General features: G+C 40.9%; 1 protein-coding gene across 1 annotated transcript; it reads left to right on the forward strand.

Annotated features, from left to right (window-relative positions):
- Positions 1 to 447: 447 nt before the first annotated feature.
- LOC106566262 (interleukin-10) lies at positions 448 to 16441 on the forward strand. Its single transcript, XM_045691997.2, has 5 exons — positions 448 to 1311; positions 3230 to 3289; positions 4194 to 4355; positions 8779 to 8841; positions 14522 to 16441. The coding sequence occupies exons 1-5, from the start codon at positions 1141 to 1143 to the stop codon at positions 14615 to 14617; spliced, it is 552 nt and encodes a 183-aa protein (XP_045547953.1). The 5' UTR covers positions 448 to 1140; the 3' UTR covers positions 14618 to 16441.
- Positions 16442 to 19203: the final 2762 nt, after the last annotated feature.

Consider the following 19203-nt stretch of genomic DNA (forward strand, 5'->3'; position numbering starts at 1 on the left):
AAGTAATCTAATCCAGTAATCTAATCCAATTGTACAGCAGGTAATCTAATCCAATTTTACAGCAGATAATCTAATCCAATTTTACAGCAGATAATCTAATCCAATTTTACAGCAGATAATCTAATCCAATTTTACAGCAGATAATCTAATCCAATTTTACAGCAGGTAATCTAATCCAATTTTACAGCAGGTCATCTAAGCATGCCAGTATTTGTAAACAAATAACACTGTTGTGGGGTGCTGCAGGACTGGAGTTAGGAAACACTGTCATATGGGGTCAAAAGAAACTGTTTGAATTAATTGATGCACAATTAATAAGACCAGTAAGTACATAATTGAGAGAAACACTGGACTAGCAGAATTATATCATGATAGGGTGAAACGGGGATAAATCTACAAAGCAAATGAAACATATTAATAGATATTTCACATGAATCATGCCTTTTTTTCAAATCTATTTAAATGTCTATACCAGGAATTTCTCTCTATTTCTGTCTATGGTCTAGATGATGTAGAGAATTGGAATGAGGAGGAAGTAAATTACACAGTCAGAACTTTCCCCAACGCAACAGACATGTAAATGACTGAATATGTTGCATCATGAACATCAAGTTTACGGAGTTAACCCTAGTTCTGTCAGGAACTCCCTCCCCCTTCCCCCGAATCACCAGATCACATCACAAAGGAAATAGGTGAGGATAGAGTTTCTCAGGGTATAAATGATGAAGGGTTGAGGCCAGACAGTACACATGCTCTCCTGTCTGCTGCTGAACAGGACATCTACAGGACAAGGAGAACCAGTAGACTCCAGCACCAGACGGTGTCAAGACCAGAGGATCAGTATCTCCAGCACCAGTAGACTCCAGGACCAGAGGATCAGTATCTCCAGCACCAGTAGACTCCAGGACCAGAGGATCAGTATCTCCAGCACCAGTAGACTCCAGGACCAGAGGATCAGTATCTCCAGCACCAGTAGACTCCAGGACCAGAGGATCAGTATCTCCAGCACCAGTAGACTCCAGGACCAGAGGATCAGTATCTCCAGCACCAGTAGACTCCAGGACCAGAGGATCAGTATCTCCAGCACCAGTAGACTCCAGGACCAGAGGATCAGTATCTCCAGCACCAGTAGACTCCAGGATGTCTCCCTGCTCTCTCCTCCTATCCCTGCTGCTGGCTGCAGCGCTGCAGTGTGAGCATGCCCAGTGCAGACGTGCACCGTGCTCCGACCGTTGCTGCTCCTTTATAGAGGGCTTCCCCGTCAGACTGAAGGAACTCCGCACCGCCTTCTCCACCATCAGAGATTACTACGTAAGTACTCCATATATATATATATACACATTTATATGAATATACTACTATGTAAGTACTCTAATATGTATATACTTGTATATTAACATACTACTATGAAAGTACTTTCTATATATATACATTTATATGAATATACCACTATGTAAGTACTCTATATATATACATTTATATTGATATGCTATGTAAGTACTTATATATATATATATATATATATACACATTTATATATTATATGAATTAGTACTATGTAAGTACTCTATATATACATTTATATGAATATACTACTATGTAAGTACTCTAATATATATACATTTATATTAATATACTGCTATGTAAGTACTCTAATATATATACATTTATATTAATATACTACCATGTAAGTACTCTATATATATATATATATATATATATATACATTTATATTAATATACTATGTAAGTACTTTTATATATTATATGAATTAGTATTATGTAAGTACTCTATATATACATTTATATGAATATACTACTATGTAAGTACTCTAATATATATACATTTATATACTACTATGTAAGGACTCTATATATATATGTATATATTTCAATTAATATACTACTATGTAAGTACTCTACACAGTGCTTTAGGAAAGTATTCAGACTCCTTGACTTTTTACACATTTTGTTATGTTACGGCCTTATTCTGAAATATATATATATTTTTATATATATATATATATATATATATATATATATATATATATATATATATATATATTTCTTTAATTTAACCTTTATTTAACCAGGCTTGAGTATGACACAACAAGATTGAAACACCTGTATTTGGGGAGTTTCTCCCATTCTTCTCTGCAGATCCTCTCAAGCTCTGTCAGGTTGGATGGGGAGCGTCGCTGCACAGCTATTTTCAGGTCTCTCCAGAGATGTTTGATCTGGCTCAAGTCCGGGCTCTGGCTGGGCCACTCAAGGACATTCAAAGACTTGTCCCGATTCCACTCCTGCATTGTTTCGGCTGTGTGCTGAGAGTCGTTGTCCTGTTGGAAGGTGAACCTTCGCCCTAGTCTGAGGTCCTGAGCGCTCTGGAGCAGGTTTTCATCAAGGATCTCTCTGTACTTTGCTCCGTTCATCCTTCCCTCGATCCTAACCAGTCTCCCAGTCCATGCTGCTGAAAAACATCCCCACAGCATTATGCTGCCACCACCATGCTTCACCGTAGGGATGGTGCCAGGTTTCCTCCAGACGTGACGCTTGGCATTCAGGCCAAACAGTTCCATCTTGTTTTCATCAGACCAGAGAATCTTGTTTCTCATGGTCTGAGAGTCCTTTAGGTGACTTTTGGCAAACTCCAAGCGGGCTGTCATGTGCCTTTGACTGATGAGTGGCTTCCGTCTGGTCACTCTACCATAAAGGCCTGATTGGTGGAGTGCTGCAGCAATGGTTGTCCTTCTGGAAGGTTCTCCCATCTCCACAGAGGAACCCTGGAGCTCTGTCAGAGTGACCATTGGGTTCTTGGTCACCTCCCTGACCAAGGACCATCTCCCCTGAGTGCTCTAGGAAGAGTCTTGGTGGTTCCAAACCTGTTTTCGCTTTGTCATTATGGGGTACTGTGATGTCATTATGGGGTATTGTGATGTCATTATGGGGTATTGTGTGTAGATTGATGAGGGGGAAAAAAAACTATTTAATCAATTTTAGAACAAGGCTGTAACCTAACAAAAGTAGGAAAAAGTAAATGGGTCAATACTTTCCGAAGGCACTGTATATAACCCTTACCAAGCATATCATTGTACCGTTTACACCCACTGCTTGATCTACCCTTTATATACAACCCTTTAGTAAGTACCTTATTGTACCGTTTACACCCACTGCTTGATTGGATATGATATAAAACAGACTTCACTAAACTGGGCTGTTTGTTGTCTGCAGGAGGCTAATGATGAGCTGGAGACACCTCTTCTAGACAAGGGGATTCTAGACCACATCAAGGTGAGTTCATACTGTCTCCTCTTCTAGACGAGGGGATTCTAGACCACATCAAGGTGAGTTCATACTGTCTCCTCTAATAGACGAGGGGATTCTAGACCACATCAAGGTGAGTTCATACTGTCTCCTCTGATAGACGAGGGGATTCTAGACCACATCAAGGTGAGTTCATACTGTCTCCTCTGATAGACGAGGTGATTCTAGACCACATCAAGGTGAGTTCATACTGTCTCCTCTGATAGACGAGGGGATCCTAGACCACATCAAGGTGAGTTCATACTGTCTCCTCTGATAGACGAGGTGATCCTAGACCACATCAAGGTGAGTTCATACTGTCTCCTCTGATAGACGAGGGGATCCTAGACCACATCAAGGTGAGTTCATACTGTCTCCTCTGATAGACGAGGTGATCCTAGACCACATCAAGGTGAGTTCATACTGTCTCCTCTTCTAGACGAGGGGATTCTAGACCACATCAAGGTGAGTTCATACTGTCTCCTCTGATAGACGAGGTGATCCTAGACCACATCAAGGTGAGTTCATACTGTCTCCTCTGATAGACGAGGGGATTCTAGACCACATCAAGGTGAGTTCATACTGTCTCCTCTGATAGACGAGGTGATTCTAGACCACATCAAGGTGAGTTCATACTGTCTCCTCTGATAGACGAGGGGATTCTAGACCACATCAAGGTGAGTTCATACTGTCTCCTCTGACAGACGAGGGGATCCTAGACCACATCAAGGTGAGTTCATCTTCAGTTGGGGTTAAGGTTAGCTAAGGTTAGTTAGTTATAAATTCCTCATCTTCAGTTAGGGTTAAGGTTAGTTAGGGAGTGTGTTTGCTCCTCTCTCCAGAAATACCTAGCAAAGTTGTGATGTTGATGACCTTGTTTCCTCATCATCAGAGCCCGGTGGGGTGTCACACTATGGACAGCATCCTGAAGTTCTACCTCAACACGGTGTTGCCCAACGCCATGAACAACAACAACGGAACACACAACTTTAAATCTCCCATCGACTCCATCGGAAACATCTTCCACGAGCTGAAGAAGGAGATCGTCCAATGCGTAAGTAGCCTGGTCAGATATCCTGTTAGAGTAGTCTGGTCCTATATAGTCCTATATAGTCTGGTCCTATATAGTCTGGTCCTATATAGTCCTATATAGTCTGGTCCTATATAGTCCTATATAGTCTGGTCCTATATAGTCTGGTCCTATATAGTCTGGTCCTATATAGTCTGGTCCTATATAGTCTGGTCCTATATAGTCTGGTCCTGTATAGTCTGGTCCTATATAGTCTGGTCCTATATAGTCCTGTATAGTCTGGTCCTGTATAGTCTGGTCCTATATAGTCGTATATAGTCTGGTCCTGTATAGTCTGGTCCTATATAGTCCTGTATAGTCTGGTCCTATATAGTCCTGTATAGTCTGGTCCTATATAGTCCTATATAGTCTGGTCCTATATAGTCTGGTCCTATATAGTCTGGTCCTATATAGTCCTATATAGTCTGGTCCTATATAGTCCTATATAGTCCGGTCCTATATAGTCCTATATAGTCTGGTCCTATATAGTCTGGTCCTATATAGTCCTATATAGTCTGGTCCTATATAGTCCTATATAGTCTGGTCCTATATAGTCTGGTCCTGTATAGTCTGGTCCTATATAGTCTGGTCCTATATAGTCTGGTCCTATATAGTCTGGTCCTATATAGTCTGGTCCTGTATAGTCTGGTCCTATATAGTCTGGTCCTATATAGTCCTGTATAGTCTGGTCCTATATAGTCCTATATAGTCTGGTCCTATATAGTCTTGTCCTATATAGTCCTATATAGTCCTATATAGTCTGGTCCTGTATAGTCTGGTCCTATATAGTCCTGTATAGTCTGGTCCTATATAGTCCTATATAGTCTGGTCCTATATAGTCTGGTCCTATATAGTCCTATATAGTCTGGTCCTATATAGTCTGGTCCTATATAGTCCTATATAGTCTGGTCCTATATAGTCTGGTCCTATATAGTCCTATATAGTCTGGTCCTATATAGTCTGGTCCTATATAGTCCTATATAGTCTGGTCCTGTATAGTCTGGTCCTATATAGTCCTATATAATCTGGTCCTGTATAATCTGGTCCTATATAATCTGGTCCTGTATAATCTGGTCCTATATAGTCCTGTATAGTCTGGTCCTGTATAATCTGGTCCTATATAGTCCTGTATAGTCTGGTCCAATATAGTCTGGTCCTATATAGTCCTGTATAGTCTGGTCCAATATAGTCTGGTCCTATATAGTCTGGTCCAATATAGTCTGGTCCTATATAGTCTGGTCCTATATAGTCTGGTCCTATATAGTCCTATATAGTCTGGTCCTGTATAGTCTGGTCCTATATAGTCCTGTATAGTCTGGTCCTATATAGTCCTGTATAGTCTGGTCCTATATAGTCCTATATAGTCTGGTCCTATATAGTCTGGTCCTATATAGTCTGGTCCAATATAGTCCTATATAGTCTGGTCCTATATAGTCCTATATAGTCCGGTCCTATATAGTCCTATATAGTCTGGTCCTATATAGTCCTATATAGTCTGGTCCTATATAGTCCTATATAGTCTGGTCCTATATAGTCCTATATAGTCTGGCCCTATATAGTCTGGTCCTGTATAGTCTGGTCCTATATAGTCTGGTCCTATATAGTCTGGTCCTATATAGTCTGGTCCTGTATAGTCCTATATAGTCTGGTCCTATATAGTCCTATATAGTCTGGTCCTGTATAGTCCTATATAGTCTGGTCCTATATAGTCCTATATAGTCTGGTCCTATATAGTCCTATATAGTCTGGTCCTATATAGTCTGGTCCTATATAGTCTGGTCCTATATAGTCCTATATAGTCCTATATAGTCTGGTCCTGTATAGTCTGGTCCTATATAGTCCTGTATAGTCTGGTCCTATATAGTTCTATATAGTCTGGTCCTATATAGTCTGGTCCTATATAGTCCTATATAGTCTGGTCCTATATAGTCTGGTCCTATATAGTCTGTTCCTATATAGTCCTATATAGTCTGGTCCTATATAGTCTGGTCCTATATAGTCCTATATAGTCTGGTCCTATATAGTCTGGTCCTATATAGCCTGTATAGTCTGGTCCTATATAGTCTGGTCCTATATAGTCCTGTATAGTCTGGTCCTATATAGTCCTGTATAGTCTGGTCCTGTATAGTCTGGTCCTGTATAGTCTGGTCCTATATAGTCCTGTATAGTCTGGTCCAATATTGTCTGGTCCTATATAGTCCTGTATAGTCTGGTCCTATATAGTCTGGTCCTATATAGTCTGGTCCTGTATAGTCTGGTCCTATATAGTCTTATATAGTCTGGTCCAATATAGTCTGGTCCAATATAGTCCTGTATCGTCTGGTCCTATATAGTCTGGTCCTATATAGTCTGGTCCTGTATAGTCTGGTCCTATATAGCCTGGTCCTATATAGTCTGGTCCTGTATAGTCTGGTCCTCTATAATCTGGTCCTGTATAGTCTGGTACTATATAGTCTGGTCCTATATAGTCCTATATAGTCCTGTATAGTCTGGTCCTGTATAGTCTGGTCCTATATAGTCTGGTCCTGTATAGTCTGGTCCTGTATAGTCTGGTCCTATATAGTCTGGTCCTGTATAATCTGGTCCTGTATAGTCTGGTCCTATATAGTCCTGTATAGTCTGGTCCTATATAGTCCTATATAGTCTGGTCCTGTATAGTCTGGTCCTGTATAGTCTGGTCCTATATAGTCCTATATAGTCTGGTCCTATATAGTCCTATATAGTCTGGTCCTATATATTCCTATATGGTCCTATATAGTCTGGTCCTGTATAGTCCTATATAGTCTGGTCCTATATAGTCCTATATAGTCTGGTCCTGTATAGTCTGGTCCTATATAGTCCTATATAGTCTGGTCCTGTATAGTCTGGTCCTATATAGTCCTATATAGTCTGGTCCTGTATAGTCTGGTCCTGTATAGTCTGGTCCTGTATAGTCTGGTCCTATTTAGTCCTATATAGTCTGGTCCTATATATTCCTATATGGTCCTATATAGTCTGGTCCTATATACTCTGGTCCTATATAGTCCTATATAGTCTGGTCCTATATAGTCTGGTCGTATATAGTCCTATATAGTCTGGTCCTATATAGAGTGGTCCAATATAGTCTGGACCTGTATAGTCCTGTATAGTCTGGTCCTGTATAGTCTGGTCCTATATAATCTGATCCTATATAGTCCTATATAGTCTGGTCCTATATAGTCTGGTCCTATATAGTCTGGTCCTATATAGTCTGGTCCTATATAGTCCTATATAGTCTGGTCCTGTATAGTCTGGTCCTGTATAGTCTGGTCCTATATAGTCTGGTCCTATATAGTCTGGTCCTGTATAATCTGGTCCTGTATAATCTGGTCCTATATAATCTGGTCCTGTATAATCTGGTCCTGTATAGTCTGGTCCTATATAGTCTGGTCCTGTATAGTCTTGTCCTGTATAATCTGGTCCTATATAATCTGGTCCTGTATAATCTGGTCCTGTATAGTCTGGTCCTATATAGTCTGGTCCTATATAGTCCTGTATAGTCTGGTCCTATATAGTCCTATATAGTCTGGTCCTATATAGTCTGGTCCTGTATAGTCTGGTCCTGTATAGTCCTGGTCCTAGTCTGGTCCTATATAGTCTGGTCCTGTATAGTCTGGTCCTGTATAGTCTGGTCCTGTATAGTCTGGTCCTATATAGTCTGGTCCTATAAACTGTCCTGTATAGTCTGGTCCTGTATAGTCTGGTCCTGTATAGTCTGGTCCTGTATAAACTGGTCCTATATAGTCTGGTCCTATGTAGTCTGGTCCTATATAGTCTGGTCCTGTATAATCTGGTCCTATATAAACTGGTCCTGTATAGTCTGGTCCTATATAGTCTGGTCCTATATAGTCCTATATAATCTGGTCCTATATAGTCTGGTCCTATATAATCTGGTCCTATATAGTCTGGTCCTATATAGTCTGGTCCTATATAGTCTGGTCCTATATAGTCCTATATAATCTGGTCCTATATAGTCTGGTCCTATATAATCTGGTCCTATATATTCCATGGATGTGTGTCATATCATTAATGCTTCATCAGGTTCTATCCCCCTAGCTGGACAGAGTTAGGGACCAGCTGGCGGTCTAACCCCAAACACACAACACTGACACGGTTACTTCCTAACTTACACAGCATCGAACAACCTCACGCTAGAGAGAGAGTCTGTCTGTCTGTCTGTCTGTCTGTCTGTCTGTCTGTCTGTCTGTCTGTCTGTCTGTCTGTCTGTCTGTCTGTCTGTCTGTCTGTCTGTCTGTCTGTCTGTCTGTCTGTCTGTCTGTCTGTCTGTCTGTCTGTTTCCAGTGTACTACTGTAGTAGCCTGAAGCCTCCCAACAATATTGCAGCGTGGGGATTGCTGTCACTAGATCTGATCTCTTCCTCTCCCCACAGAGGAACTACTTCTCCTGTAAGAAACCGTTTGACATCAACAACTTCATCTCCTCATATAAAAAGGTGAGTCCCCTGCAGGCTCTGAGTGTGTGTGTGTGTGTGTGTGTGTGTGTGTGTGTGTGTGTGTGTGTGTGTGTGTGTGTGTGTGTGTGTGTGTGTGTGTTCAGTGTGTGTGTGTGTGTGTGTGTGTGTGTGTGTGTGTGTGTGTGTGTGTGTGTGTGTGTGTGTGTGTGTGTGTGTGTGTGTGTATCTGTGTGTGTACATAAAATATTCATTAAAGTCGTTTGCGATGTCGAGTGGTTTTGTAATAAATATACCCTCTGATTCAACAAAAGAGGCGGACATGTTCTTCATTTACAGTAACTTTGCTTATCAGAGTTCCAGATTTATCTGTTACTTTTTTGGGCATCATAAAGTTGAATCATGGAATTTCTCAGCTCGTCATCAATCCATGGGGCACCGTTTGACCTCACAGTGCATTTTCTTAAAGGGGCGTGCTTATCAGCTCTACTCATAAATCATTTCATAAACAAATTTAGTGACATTTCAGGATCATCCTTACTACACACTTCTAACCATTGCACATTTGTAATCTCATCCACAAGTGAGTCCTACCTGCAGTAGATTACCTTAGGGCCAGCCTTGGGTATTGTAGTTTTCCTAGTGAGTGCAACCAAGTTATGGTCACTGTAACTTCGTGCCACTGTAACCTCGTGCCACTGTAACTTCGTGCCACTGTAACCTCGTGCCACTGTAACCTCGTGCCACTGTAACCTCGTGCCACTGTAACCTCCACTGATACAGTGACACTGTAACCTCGTGCCACTGTAACCTCGTGCCACTGTAACCTCGTGCCACTGTAACCTCCACTGATACAGTGACACTGTAACTTCGTGCCACTGTAACCTCGTGCCACTGTAACCTTGTGCCACTGTAACCTCGTGCCACTGTAACCTCGTGCCACTGTAACCTCCACTGATACAGTGACACTGTAACCTCGTGCCACTGTAACCTCGTGCCACTGTAACCTCGTGCCACTGTAACCTCCACTGATACAGCAACACTGTAACCTCGTGCCACTGTAACCTCGTGCCACTGTAACCTCGTGCCACTGTAACCTCCACTGATACAGTGACACTGTAACTTCGTGCCACTGTAACTTCGTGCCACTGTAACCTCGTGCCACTGTAACCTCGTGCCACTGTAACCTCCACTGATACAGTGACACTGTAACTTCGTGCCACTGTAACTTCGTGCCACTGTAACATCGTGCCACTGTAACCTCGTGCCACTGTAACCTCGTGCCACTGTAACCTCGTGCCACTGTAACTTCCACTGATACAGTGACACTAGAACAATGTTTTATAATAAATATTCTGCACTAGCATTTAAAAAAACACAAATATTATGACCATTATAAATACATTAATTGTGTAGTAGATCTTAAATAATCCTTAAACATGGTTAGGATGACCAGAACATGTCAGAGGGTATATTTATTGACAAAACCACACGACATCGCAAACTACTTGAATCAATATTTTACAGGCAAAGTGGACAAGTTGAGGAATGCTATGATTCCAACCGATGGCTCCATGTCATACACCCTTATAAAAGATTGTATCATGAAGGAGAGGCAATGCAGGTTCAAATGTCATCAAGTAGAAAGAGAAAAGGTAGAAAGGATGCTGTTGTCTCTTTCGGATGACAAGTCGCCTGGTACAGATAATCTAGACGACAAATTACTTAGAGTTACAGCTAACCAAATATCTACACCAATCTCTCATATGTTTAATAAGTGCTTGATGTACGGGGTGTGCCCAGAAGTCTGGAAAGAGTCAAAGGTTATTCCACTACCTAAGGATAAAAAAAAATCTGCATTCACTGGTCCTCATAATCATCATATAAACTTGCTGGCTGTGTTAGGTAAATTATTGGAAAAAATTGTATCTGTATGAATCAAGTATTATTTCTCATGTAATGGTCTGATAACGGGTTTCCAGTATGCATACAAAGAAGGGCATTCTATGAGTACGGCCTTAGCACATATGACAGATGATTGGTTAAAGAGTATGGATGACAGGAAGTTAGTTGGTGCAGTGTTGCTGGATTTCAGTGCTGCTTTTGATGTAATTGACCACGAACTGTTACTAGGTAAACTCAAATGTTATGGTTTGAAGTCTGCAGCTCTATCCTGGATGGAAAGCTATCTATCCAGGAGAAGGCCAAAAGTGTTTTGTAATGGTAGTTTTTCAAACAGTAAAGATATACACTGAGGTGTTCCTCAAGGAAGCTGCCTAGGACCACTTCTCTACTCTGTCTTTACTAATGATTTACCTTCAGTAATGAACAAAGCAAGAGTGGTCATGTATGCTGATGACCCTACAATGTATAGCGCAGCATCACAATGTAATGAGCTAACAGATGTACTGAGAGGTGAACTAAGAATGGTGTCTGACTGGGTTGATATGAACTAATTGGTGTTGAACATTTCTAAAACTAAATGTATTGTATTTGGTTGAAGATATGTGCTTGCTGATGATCCCCAATTGAATGTGTAGATGAATAGAATGCATGTAGAGGAAGTGAAAAAAATGAAACTACTAGGCATCATGTTGGAAGCAGCTTCATCATGGTCAGAACACATAGATAATATTGTTATTAAGATGGGTGAGGGAATTACTGTTACAAGAACATGTTCAGAGTATGTAACATCTATCACACTGAATCAGGTGATTCAATCCCTGGTCCAATCACACTTAGAGTACTGTCCAGTTATATGGTCAATCCCTGGTCCAATCACACTTAGAGTACTGTCCAGTTATATGGTCAATCCCTGGTCCTATCACACTTAGAGTACTGTCCAGTTATATGGTCAATCCCTGGTCCTGTTACACTTAGAGTACTGTCCAGTTATATGGTCACTCCCTGGTCCAATCACACTTAGAGTACTGTCCAGTTATATGGTCAATCCCTGGTCCAATCACACTTAGAGTACTGTCCAGTTATATGGTCAATCCCTGGTCCTGTTACACTTAGAGTACTGTCCAGTTATATGGTCACTCCCTGGTCCAATCACACTTAGAGTACTGTCCAGTTATATGGTCAATCCCTGGTCCTGTTACACTTAGAGTACTGTCCAGTTATATGGTCAATCCCTGGTCCTGTCCAGTTATATGGTCACTCCCTGGTCCAATCACACTTAGAGTACTGTCCAGTTATATGGTCAATCCCTGGTCCAATCACACTTAGAGTACTGTCCAGTTATATGGTCACTCCCTGGTCCAATCACACTTAGAGTACTGTCCAGTTATATGGTCAATCCCTGGTCCAATCACACTTAGAGTACTGTCCAGTTATATGGTCAATCCCTGGTCCTGTCACACTTAGAGTACTGTCCAGTTATATGGTCAATCCCTGGTCCAATCACACTTAGAGTACTGTCTGGTTATATGTTCAATCCCTGGTCCTGTCACACTTAGAGTACTGTCCAGTTATATGGTCAATCCCTGGTCCTGTCACACTTAGAGTACTGTCCAGTTGTATGGTCAATCCCTGGTCCTGTCCAGTTATATGGTCATCTGCAGCAAAGAAAGATATAAAAAAGCTCCAAATGGCTCAAAACAGGGCTGTCAGATTAGCTCTTCATTGCTCAGAACAGGGCTGTCAGATTAGCTCTTCATTGCTCAGAACAGGGCTGTCAGATTATCTCTTCATTGCTCAGAACAGGGCTGCCAGATTAGCTCTTCATTGCTCAGAACAGGGCTGTCAGATTATCTCTTCATTGCTCAGAACAGGGCTGCCAGATTAGCTCTTCATTGCTCAGAACAGGGCTGCCAGATTAGCTCTTCATTGCTCAGAACAGGGCTGTCAGATTAGCTCTTCATTGCTCAGAACAGGGCTGTCAGATTAGCTCTTCATAATAATATTAATATTAATGAATTCATAATAATATAATATTAATACGCTCTAGCCGTATTAATATTATCCAAATGCCTCAGAATCTCTCATGGCTTCACATTGAAAACAAATTACTATCTTGTCTTCTGATTTTCTTTAGGAATGTTATATATAAATATAACAGTATTTTTCAGGCCAGTACATACTAGCAACACGCATAACCACCAAACCAGACAGGCAAATTCAGGGCAGAAATCAGCTATGTCTCTATATAAAACTGTGTATTAAGGTGATTTGTCCTTGGCTTGGGTTGTCTTAGAATTCTTTACCAATCCATATTTCTCAGGCAAAAAGTAAATCAACCTTCAAGAAAAAAATAAAATAACATCTAATGTGATAGACCATATGACTGGACAGGAAATAGAAACAACATCTAATGTGATAGACCATATGACTGGACAGGAAATAGAAACAACATCTAATGTGATAGACCATATGACTGGACAGGAAATAGAAACAACATCTAATGTGATAGACCATATGACTGGACAGGAAATAGAAACAACATCTAATGCGATAGACCATATGACTGGACAGGAAATAGAAACAACATCTAATGTGATAGACCATATGACTGGACAGGAAATAGAAAGAACATCTAATGTGATAGACCATATGACTGGACAGGAAATAGAAACAACATCTAATGTGATAGACCATATGACTGGACAGGAAATAGAAACAACATCTAATGTGATAGACCATATGACTGGACAGGAAATAGAAAGAACATCTAATGTGATAGACCATATGACTGGACAGGAAATAGAAACAACATCTAATGTGATAGACCATATGACTGGACAGGAAATAGAAACAACATCTAATGTGATAGACCATATGACTGGACAGGAAATAGAAAGAACATCTAATGTGATAGACCATATGACTGGACAGGAAATAGAAAGAACATCTAATGTGATAGACCATATGACTGGACAGGAAATAGAAACAACATCTAATGTGATAGACCATATGACTGGACAGGAAATAGAAAGAACATCTAATGTGATAGACCATATGACTGGACAGGAAATAGAAAGAACATCTAATGTGATAGACCATATGACTGGACAGGAAATAGAAAGAACATCTAATGCGATAGACCATATGACTGGACAGGAAATAGAAAGAACATCTAATGTGATAGACCATATGACTGGACAGGAAATAGAAACAACATCTAATGTGATAGACCATATGACTGGACAGGAAGTAGAAAGCATCAACTGAATGTTAAATGTGTTTCCTGTCAGGTGTTTTAATCGTCTGTATTGTCTACTTGTTGAATGTTTGTGAAATCTTGATTTGTGGTTGTTTGTAATGTCTTGTTAATTGGTGTTGGACCCCGGGAAGATTAGCTAGCGTTACGGCGTTAGCTAATGGGGATCCTAATAGAGTGTGTGTGTGTGTGTGTGTGTGTGGGTGTGTGTGTACTGGACCAGAAATCCCCATAAGAATAGTAAAAGAACAGAGACTTGACCAACTGGGAACATTCTGTTGGTCCCCACAAGGTCAAATGCTGTTTCTTGGGGGTTTAGGTTTAAGATTAGAATTAGTGTTAAGGTTTAGGGTTGGTTAGGAGCTAGGGTTAGTTTTAGGGTTAGGAACTAGAATTAGGTTTAGTGTTAAGGTTAGGTTTTTGGGTTAAAGTTAGGGTTAGGGTAAGAGTATGGGTTAGGGTTAGGGGTTAGGGAAAATAGGATTTTGAATGGAACATGAATTCTGTGTCCTCACAAGGTGTGCTTCCTCTAACCTGAGTGTGTGCTTCCTGTGTGTCTAGATGCAGGATAAGGGCCTTTATAAGGCAATGGGAGAGCTGGACCTGCTCTTCAACTACATTGAGGAGTACCTGGTCTCTCAGAGACCCAAACACTGACCCCTAACCACTACCTCAGCCAACCAGGACACACTGACCCTGAGCATGGACCAACCAGAATTACCCAGAGTGCTGTAGATAACCTCAAACCTCTAATAACCTCCAACCCTAAACCTCTAAACTGCATGTTCAGTCCAGGAAGGAATCTGTGTCTTTGCGGAAGCGAGACTAAAGGAACCTTTTTTCAAACATTCAATAGAAGTCCTCCCGTTAGTGTTTAATCTTACTCTTTAGTCGTTCTCGAAGACCGACTCTCTAAAGTCCTGAAGACCTAATAATTATAATATATACCATTTATTAAGAGATGATTTTCTTATCCTAATTCGTGTTCAGTACAGTACTGCCTTTATACATTTTAGTATGCACGGGCCCAGTGGGAAGTCAACCCGTGTTCATGACCTAATAAGCGCCATGCTCTACCAACTACGCCACACAGGAACTTCTCACTAAAGTCCTGAACCACATTCATCATCAGCATCATGTTTATTAATCAGTCATATTGACTAAAACATTCTGCTGTAAAGTATCATTTTGTATCGATTCTCATGATTAACACTTTCTGGAAGTCCTTCTTCAGATAATCGAGTACATTGAACTAAAATATAAATAAATGCAGCATGTAACAATATTCAAAAGATTTGACTTGAGTTACAGTTCACATAAAGGAAATCAGTCAATTTAAATAAATTCATTCGGCCCTAATCTATGGATTTTCACATGACTGGGAATACAGATATGCATCTGTTGGTCACAGATACCTTTAAAAAAAAAAAGGTAGGAGCGTGGATCAGAAAACCACCATTTGCCTCAAGCACATCTCCTTCGCATAGAGTTGATCAGGCTGTTGATTTGTGGCCTGTTGAATGTTTCCCCACTTCCTCTTCAATGGCTGCGTGAAGTTGCTGGATATTGGCTGGAACTGGAACACGCCCGTCGTACACGTCGAATCAGAGCATCCCAAACATCCTGAGTGAATATGCAGGCCATGGAAAGAACTGGGCCATTTCCAGGAATTGTGTCCAGATCCTTGAGACATGGGGCCGTGCATTATCATGCTGAACCATGAGGTGATGGTGGCGGATTAATAGCATGACTATGGGCGTCAGGATCTCGTCACGGTATAAAATTGCCATTGATCAAAATGACAAAATTGCACATCTTTGAGTGGCCTTTTATTGTCCCCCAGCACAAGGTGCACCTGTGTAATAATCATGCTTTTTTTAATCAGATTCTTGATATGCCACACCTGTCAGGTGGATGGATTATCTTGGCCAAGGGGTAAGCAACATTTGAGCGAAATAAGCTTTCTGTGAGTACGGAACATTTCTGCGATCTTTTTATTTCAGCTCATGAAACATGGGACCAACACTTTACATGTTGCGTTTTATATTTTTGTTTAGTGTAGTTTGGATATTAGCATTATCATGATGTGATGTTATTCTAACCACGATGTGGTAAGGAATCATATACTGGCCTGTAATAATGATTATTACGAATGACCGTGTTTACAACATATTGTGGCATTTTAAAAATATATCCTATTTTTATTACCAATGTCACTACTGATTTGAATTAAATCTGTCTTTGTAATAAAGTGGAATTTTGCACCATAATTTATTAATTGGATAATGTTGAAAGCGTATTTTGTTTTGTAGAAGAATCAATAACTGCCACCTCTTCATGGTCTATGTTTTTGACTAATAATTAGCTCCCCTGGCATTTTAAATAGTTGTGCCTAAATGTTTGTGAGGTAGAATGTATTTATTTTTTTTAAAACAACTTTGAAGTGTTTTAGCTGGCAATGTTTTGGTATTTATTCATGATTTTAACTGCAGTTTTAAAATAAATCTACTACTTTGAAACCATTTTTACCTCAGTGCTTTTGTTTACCTTTAAATTGTAAAGCCTTTTAAGTGGTGAGTGAGGGCCAGTTCTTCCACACGTCATTAAGAACGCTTCAGCGATGGGTAGGGTTGCACATTTTGGGGAATATTCAGAGGTGGACACTTTCCGTGGGAATTAACGGGAATATATGGGAATTAACAGAAATATATGGGAATTAACAGGGAAAATATGCAAATTACTATTAATACCATTTTATTGTAGATGTTTTTTGCATTGGATATATTTACCATATCATATGGAGACAGAAACATAAACCATTTACCTTATCATAAGTAGACATAATTGCAAATGATTAAATCCTTCCAATAGAAAAAAAACCCAATTTATTTATGAATTGAACTTTAATTAAATGAGTTGACTCTTCACATGGGATGATTTCACTGAACAACAAAAGAAAGGGAATATTGAATGATCCCCAATGATCCATCACATCTCCCAAAAACGTTTTCAACATAAAATGATAGTCTAGAAACTAAAGCTTTGGTTGTCTTCCTCTCAGGCTTCCATGTCTTCTCCCTGGACCTCCTCAATGTCCACCTCTTGAACATCAGACTCTGAGGCCTCATCTTCACTGTCACTTTCCAACCTTGTTGAGGATGGCTCGTTGTCAGGCTCAAAAAGCCTCAAATTTGCCCGGATGGCCACCAATTTTTCACCCCTTGTATTGGTCAGCCTGTTGCGTGCTTTGGTGTGTGTGTGTTCCCAAACAAGGACCAGTTGCGCTCAGAGGCGGCTGATGTTGACGGGATTTGGAGGATGATGGAGGCAACAGGAGAAAGAGCCTCAGATCCACAAAGTCCCTTCCACCAGGTGGCTGATGAGATATGTTGGCACGACTGCCATATTGCATCTCCATCCCAAAGCCCTTGCTTGGAAGTGCACTTTCACCAGACTGCCAAGAACCTTGCCCTCATCCAGGCCAAGGTGGCGAGACACAGTAGTGATGACACCATAGGCCTTGTTGATCTCTGCACCAGACAGGATGCTCTTGCCAGCTTACTTGAGGTCCAACATGTACGCTGCGGCGTGTATGGGCTTCAGGCAGAAGTCTTCACCCTTTTTGATGTATTCAGATCTGCAGTTTCCTTTGCTTGGAGCAACAGTGAAGTGGGCAGGGCAGTACGGATTTCTTCTCTTACATCTGCAAGCAGAGTCTGAACATCAGACAGGATGGCATTGTCTCCCTCAATCCGTGCAATGGCTACTGCTATAGGTTTCAGGAGTTTCAGGCTGCTTACCACTCTCTCCCAAAATACATCATCCAGGAGGATCCTCTTGATGGGGCTGTCCATATCGGCAGACTGTGATATGGCCATTTCTTGGAGAGACTCCTTCCCCTCCAGGAGACTGTCAAACATGATGACAACACCACCCCAACGGGTGCTGCTGGGCAGCTTCAATGTGGTGCTCTTATTCTTCTCACTTTGCTTGGTGAGGTAGTTTGCTGCTATAACTTGATGACCCTTCACATACCTAACCATTTCCTTGGCTCTCTTGTAGACTGTATCCATTGTTTTCCGTGCCATGATGTCCTTAAGGAGCAGATTCAATGCATGAGCAGCACAGCCAATGGGTGTGATGTGAGGGAAGGACTCCTCCACTTTAGACCAAGCAGCCTTCATGTTCGCAGCATTGTCTGTCACCAGTGCAAATACCTTCTGTGGTCCAAGGTCATTGATGACTGCCTTCAGCTCATCTGCAATGTAGAGACCGGTGTGTCTGTTGTCCCTTGTGTCTGTGCTCTTGTAGAATACTGGTTGAGGGGTGGAGATGATGTAGTTAGTTCCTTGTGTCATGACGTTGCCCTCTTTGGGTTTTCTATGTACCATCCCCCTACCTCCCCCTACCCAGGCCCTGTGAGAGGGTCGTAAATTCATAAGAAAATGTCCCGCCTCATGGCCACAATATAAAGACAGTGTTTTCATAGAGAGTCAAAGGAATTCTTCCACCTCACAGGACTGGCGAACCGAATGACATTTATGTCATTTATGTAAGAAGGTATAAAAGATCGGTGAAGAATCCAGCTACGAACTGGTCCGTTTGGTACAATTTTGTGAAACTCATGAGAGACAATAAGGGCACATTACCATGGCTCTGTTTATATAATAGCCTCAGTTGTGAGACTTATATCTAATGGTTGTATAAAATTAATGAATAAGGATGGAACTGTTTGTGATATTGTGTAATGTGATTTTGGACTGTTTAGTGAAGGAAACTCAAATTCCCTTTGGAGTCTTAACTACGTCCTTGGCATGCCCCCAGGGACACAGACAGGACCTGGCATCATGAGACAGCCTTTTCTATGTTCCGAATATAACCCCCACCCAGATTTTCTATCACCAGACCGAGCTGACCTCCATTAGAGTTGGCTGAAGGTTTGACCACGCATTCCTCGTTCTGAACTGTAACCATACCACGTGGTTAAACTCTTAGACTATTGATACCGACAGAATAATAACAAGTCTTTGATATTAATTACTAGTCTGCAGCTAGGAATTCGGTATCATTGAACGCGAAGACCGACGAAACATCCGTTCTATAACGACATTAATGAATGTCACTTTGAAATATCCATTCTAACCGAGAGAGAGAGAGAGAGAGAGAGAACGCGAGGACAAAACTCTCGAACAGAACCGAACTTTTCAACAAAGATCCCGACGACACACTGAGCGTAAATATAT

This window comes from Salmo salar, chromosome 12 (assembly GCF_965601325.2).
Source record: "Salmo salar chromosome 12, fSalSal1, whole genome shotgun sequence".
NCBI lineage: Eukaryota > Metazoa > Chordata > Actinopteri > Salmoniformes > Salmonidae > Salmo > Salmo salar.

Excerpts from the sequence above, each read along its gene's own strand:
- LOC106566262 (XM_045691997.2), top strand. The coding sequence starts at position 1,141 with ATGTCTCCCTGCTCTCTCCTCCTATCCCTGCTGCTGGCTGCAGCGCTG. Across the intron at positions 1,312-3,229 it reads CCACCATCAGAGATTACTAC|GAGGCTAATGATGAGCTGGA; the intron begins GTAAGTACTCCA and ends TGTTGTCTGCAG. Across the intron at positions 4,356-8,778 it reads AGAAGGAGATCGTCCAATGC|AGGAACTACTTCTCCTGTAA; the intron begins GTAAGTAGCCTG and ends CTCTCCCCACAG.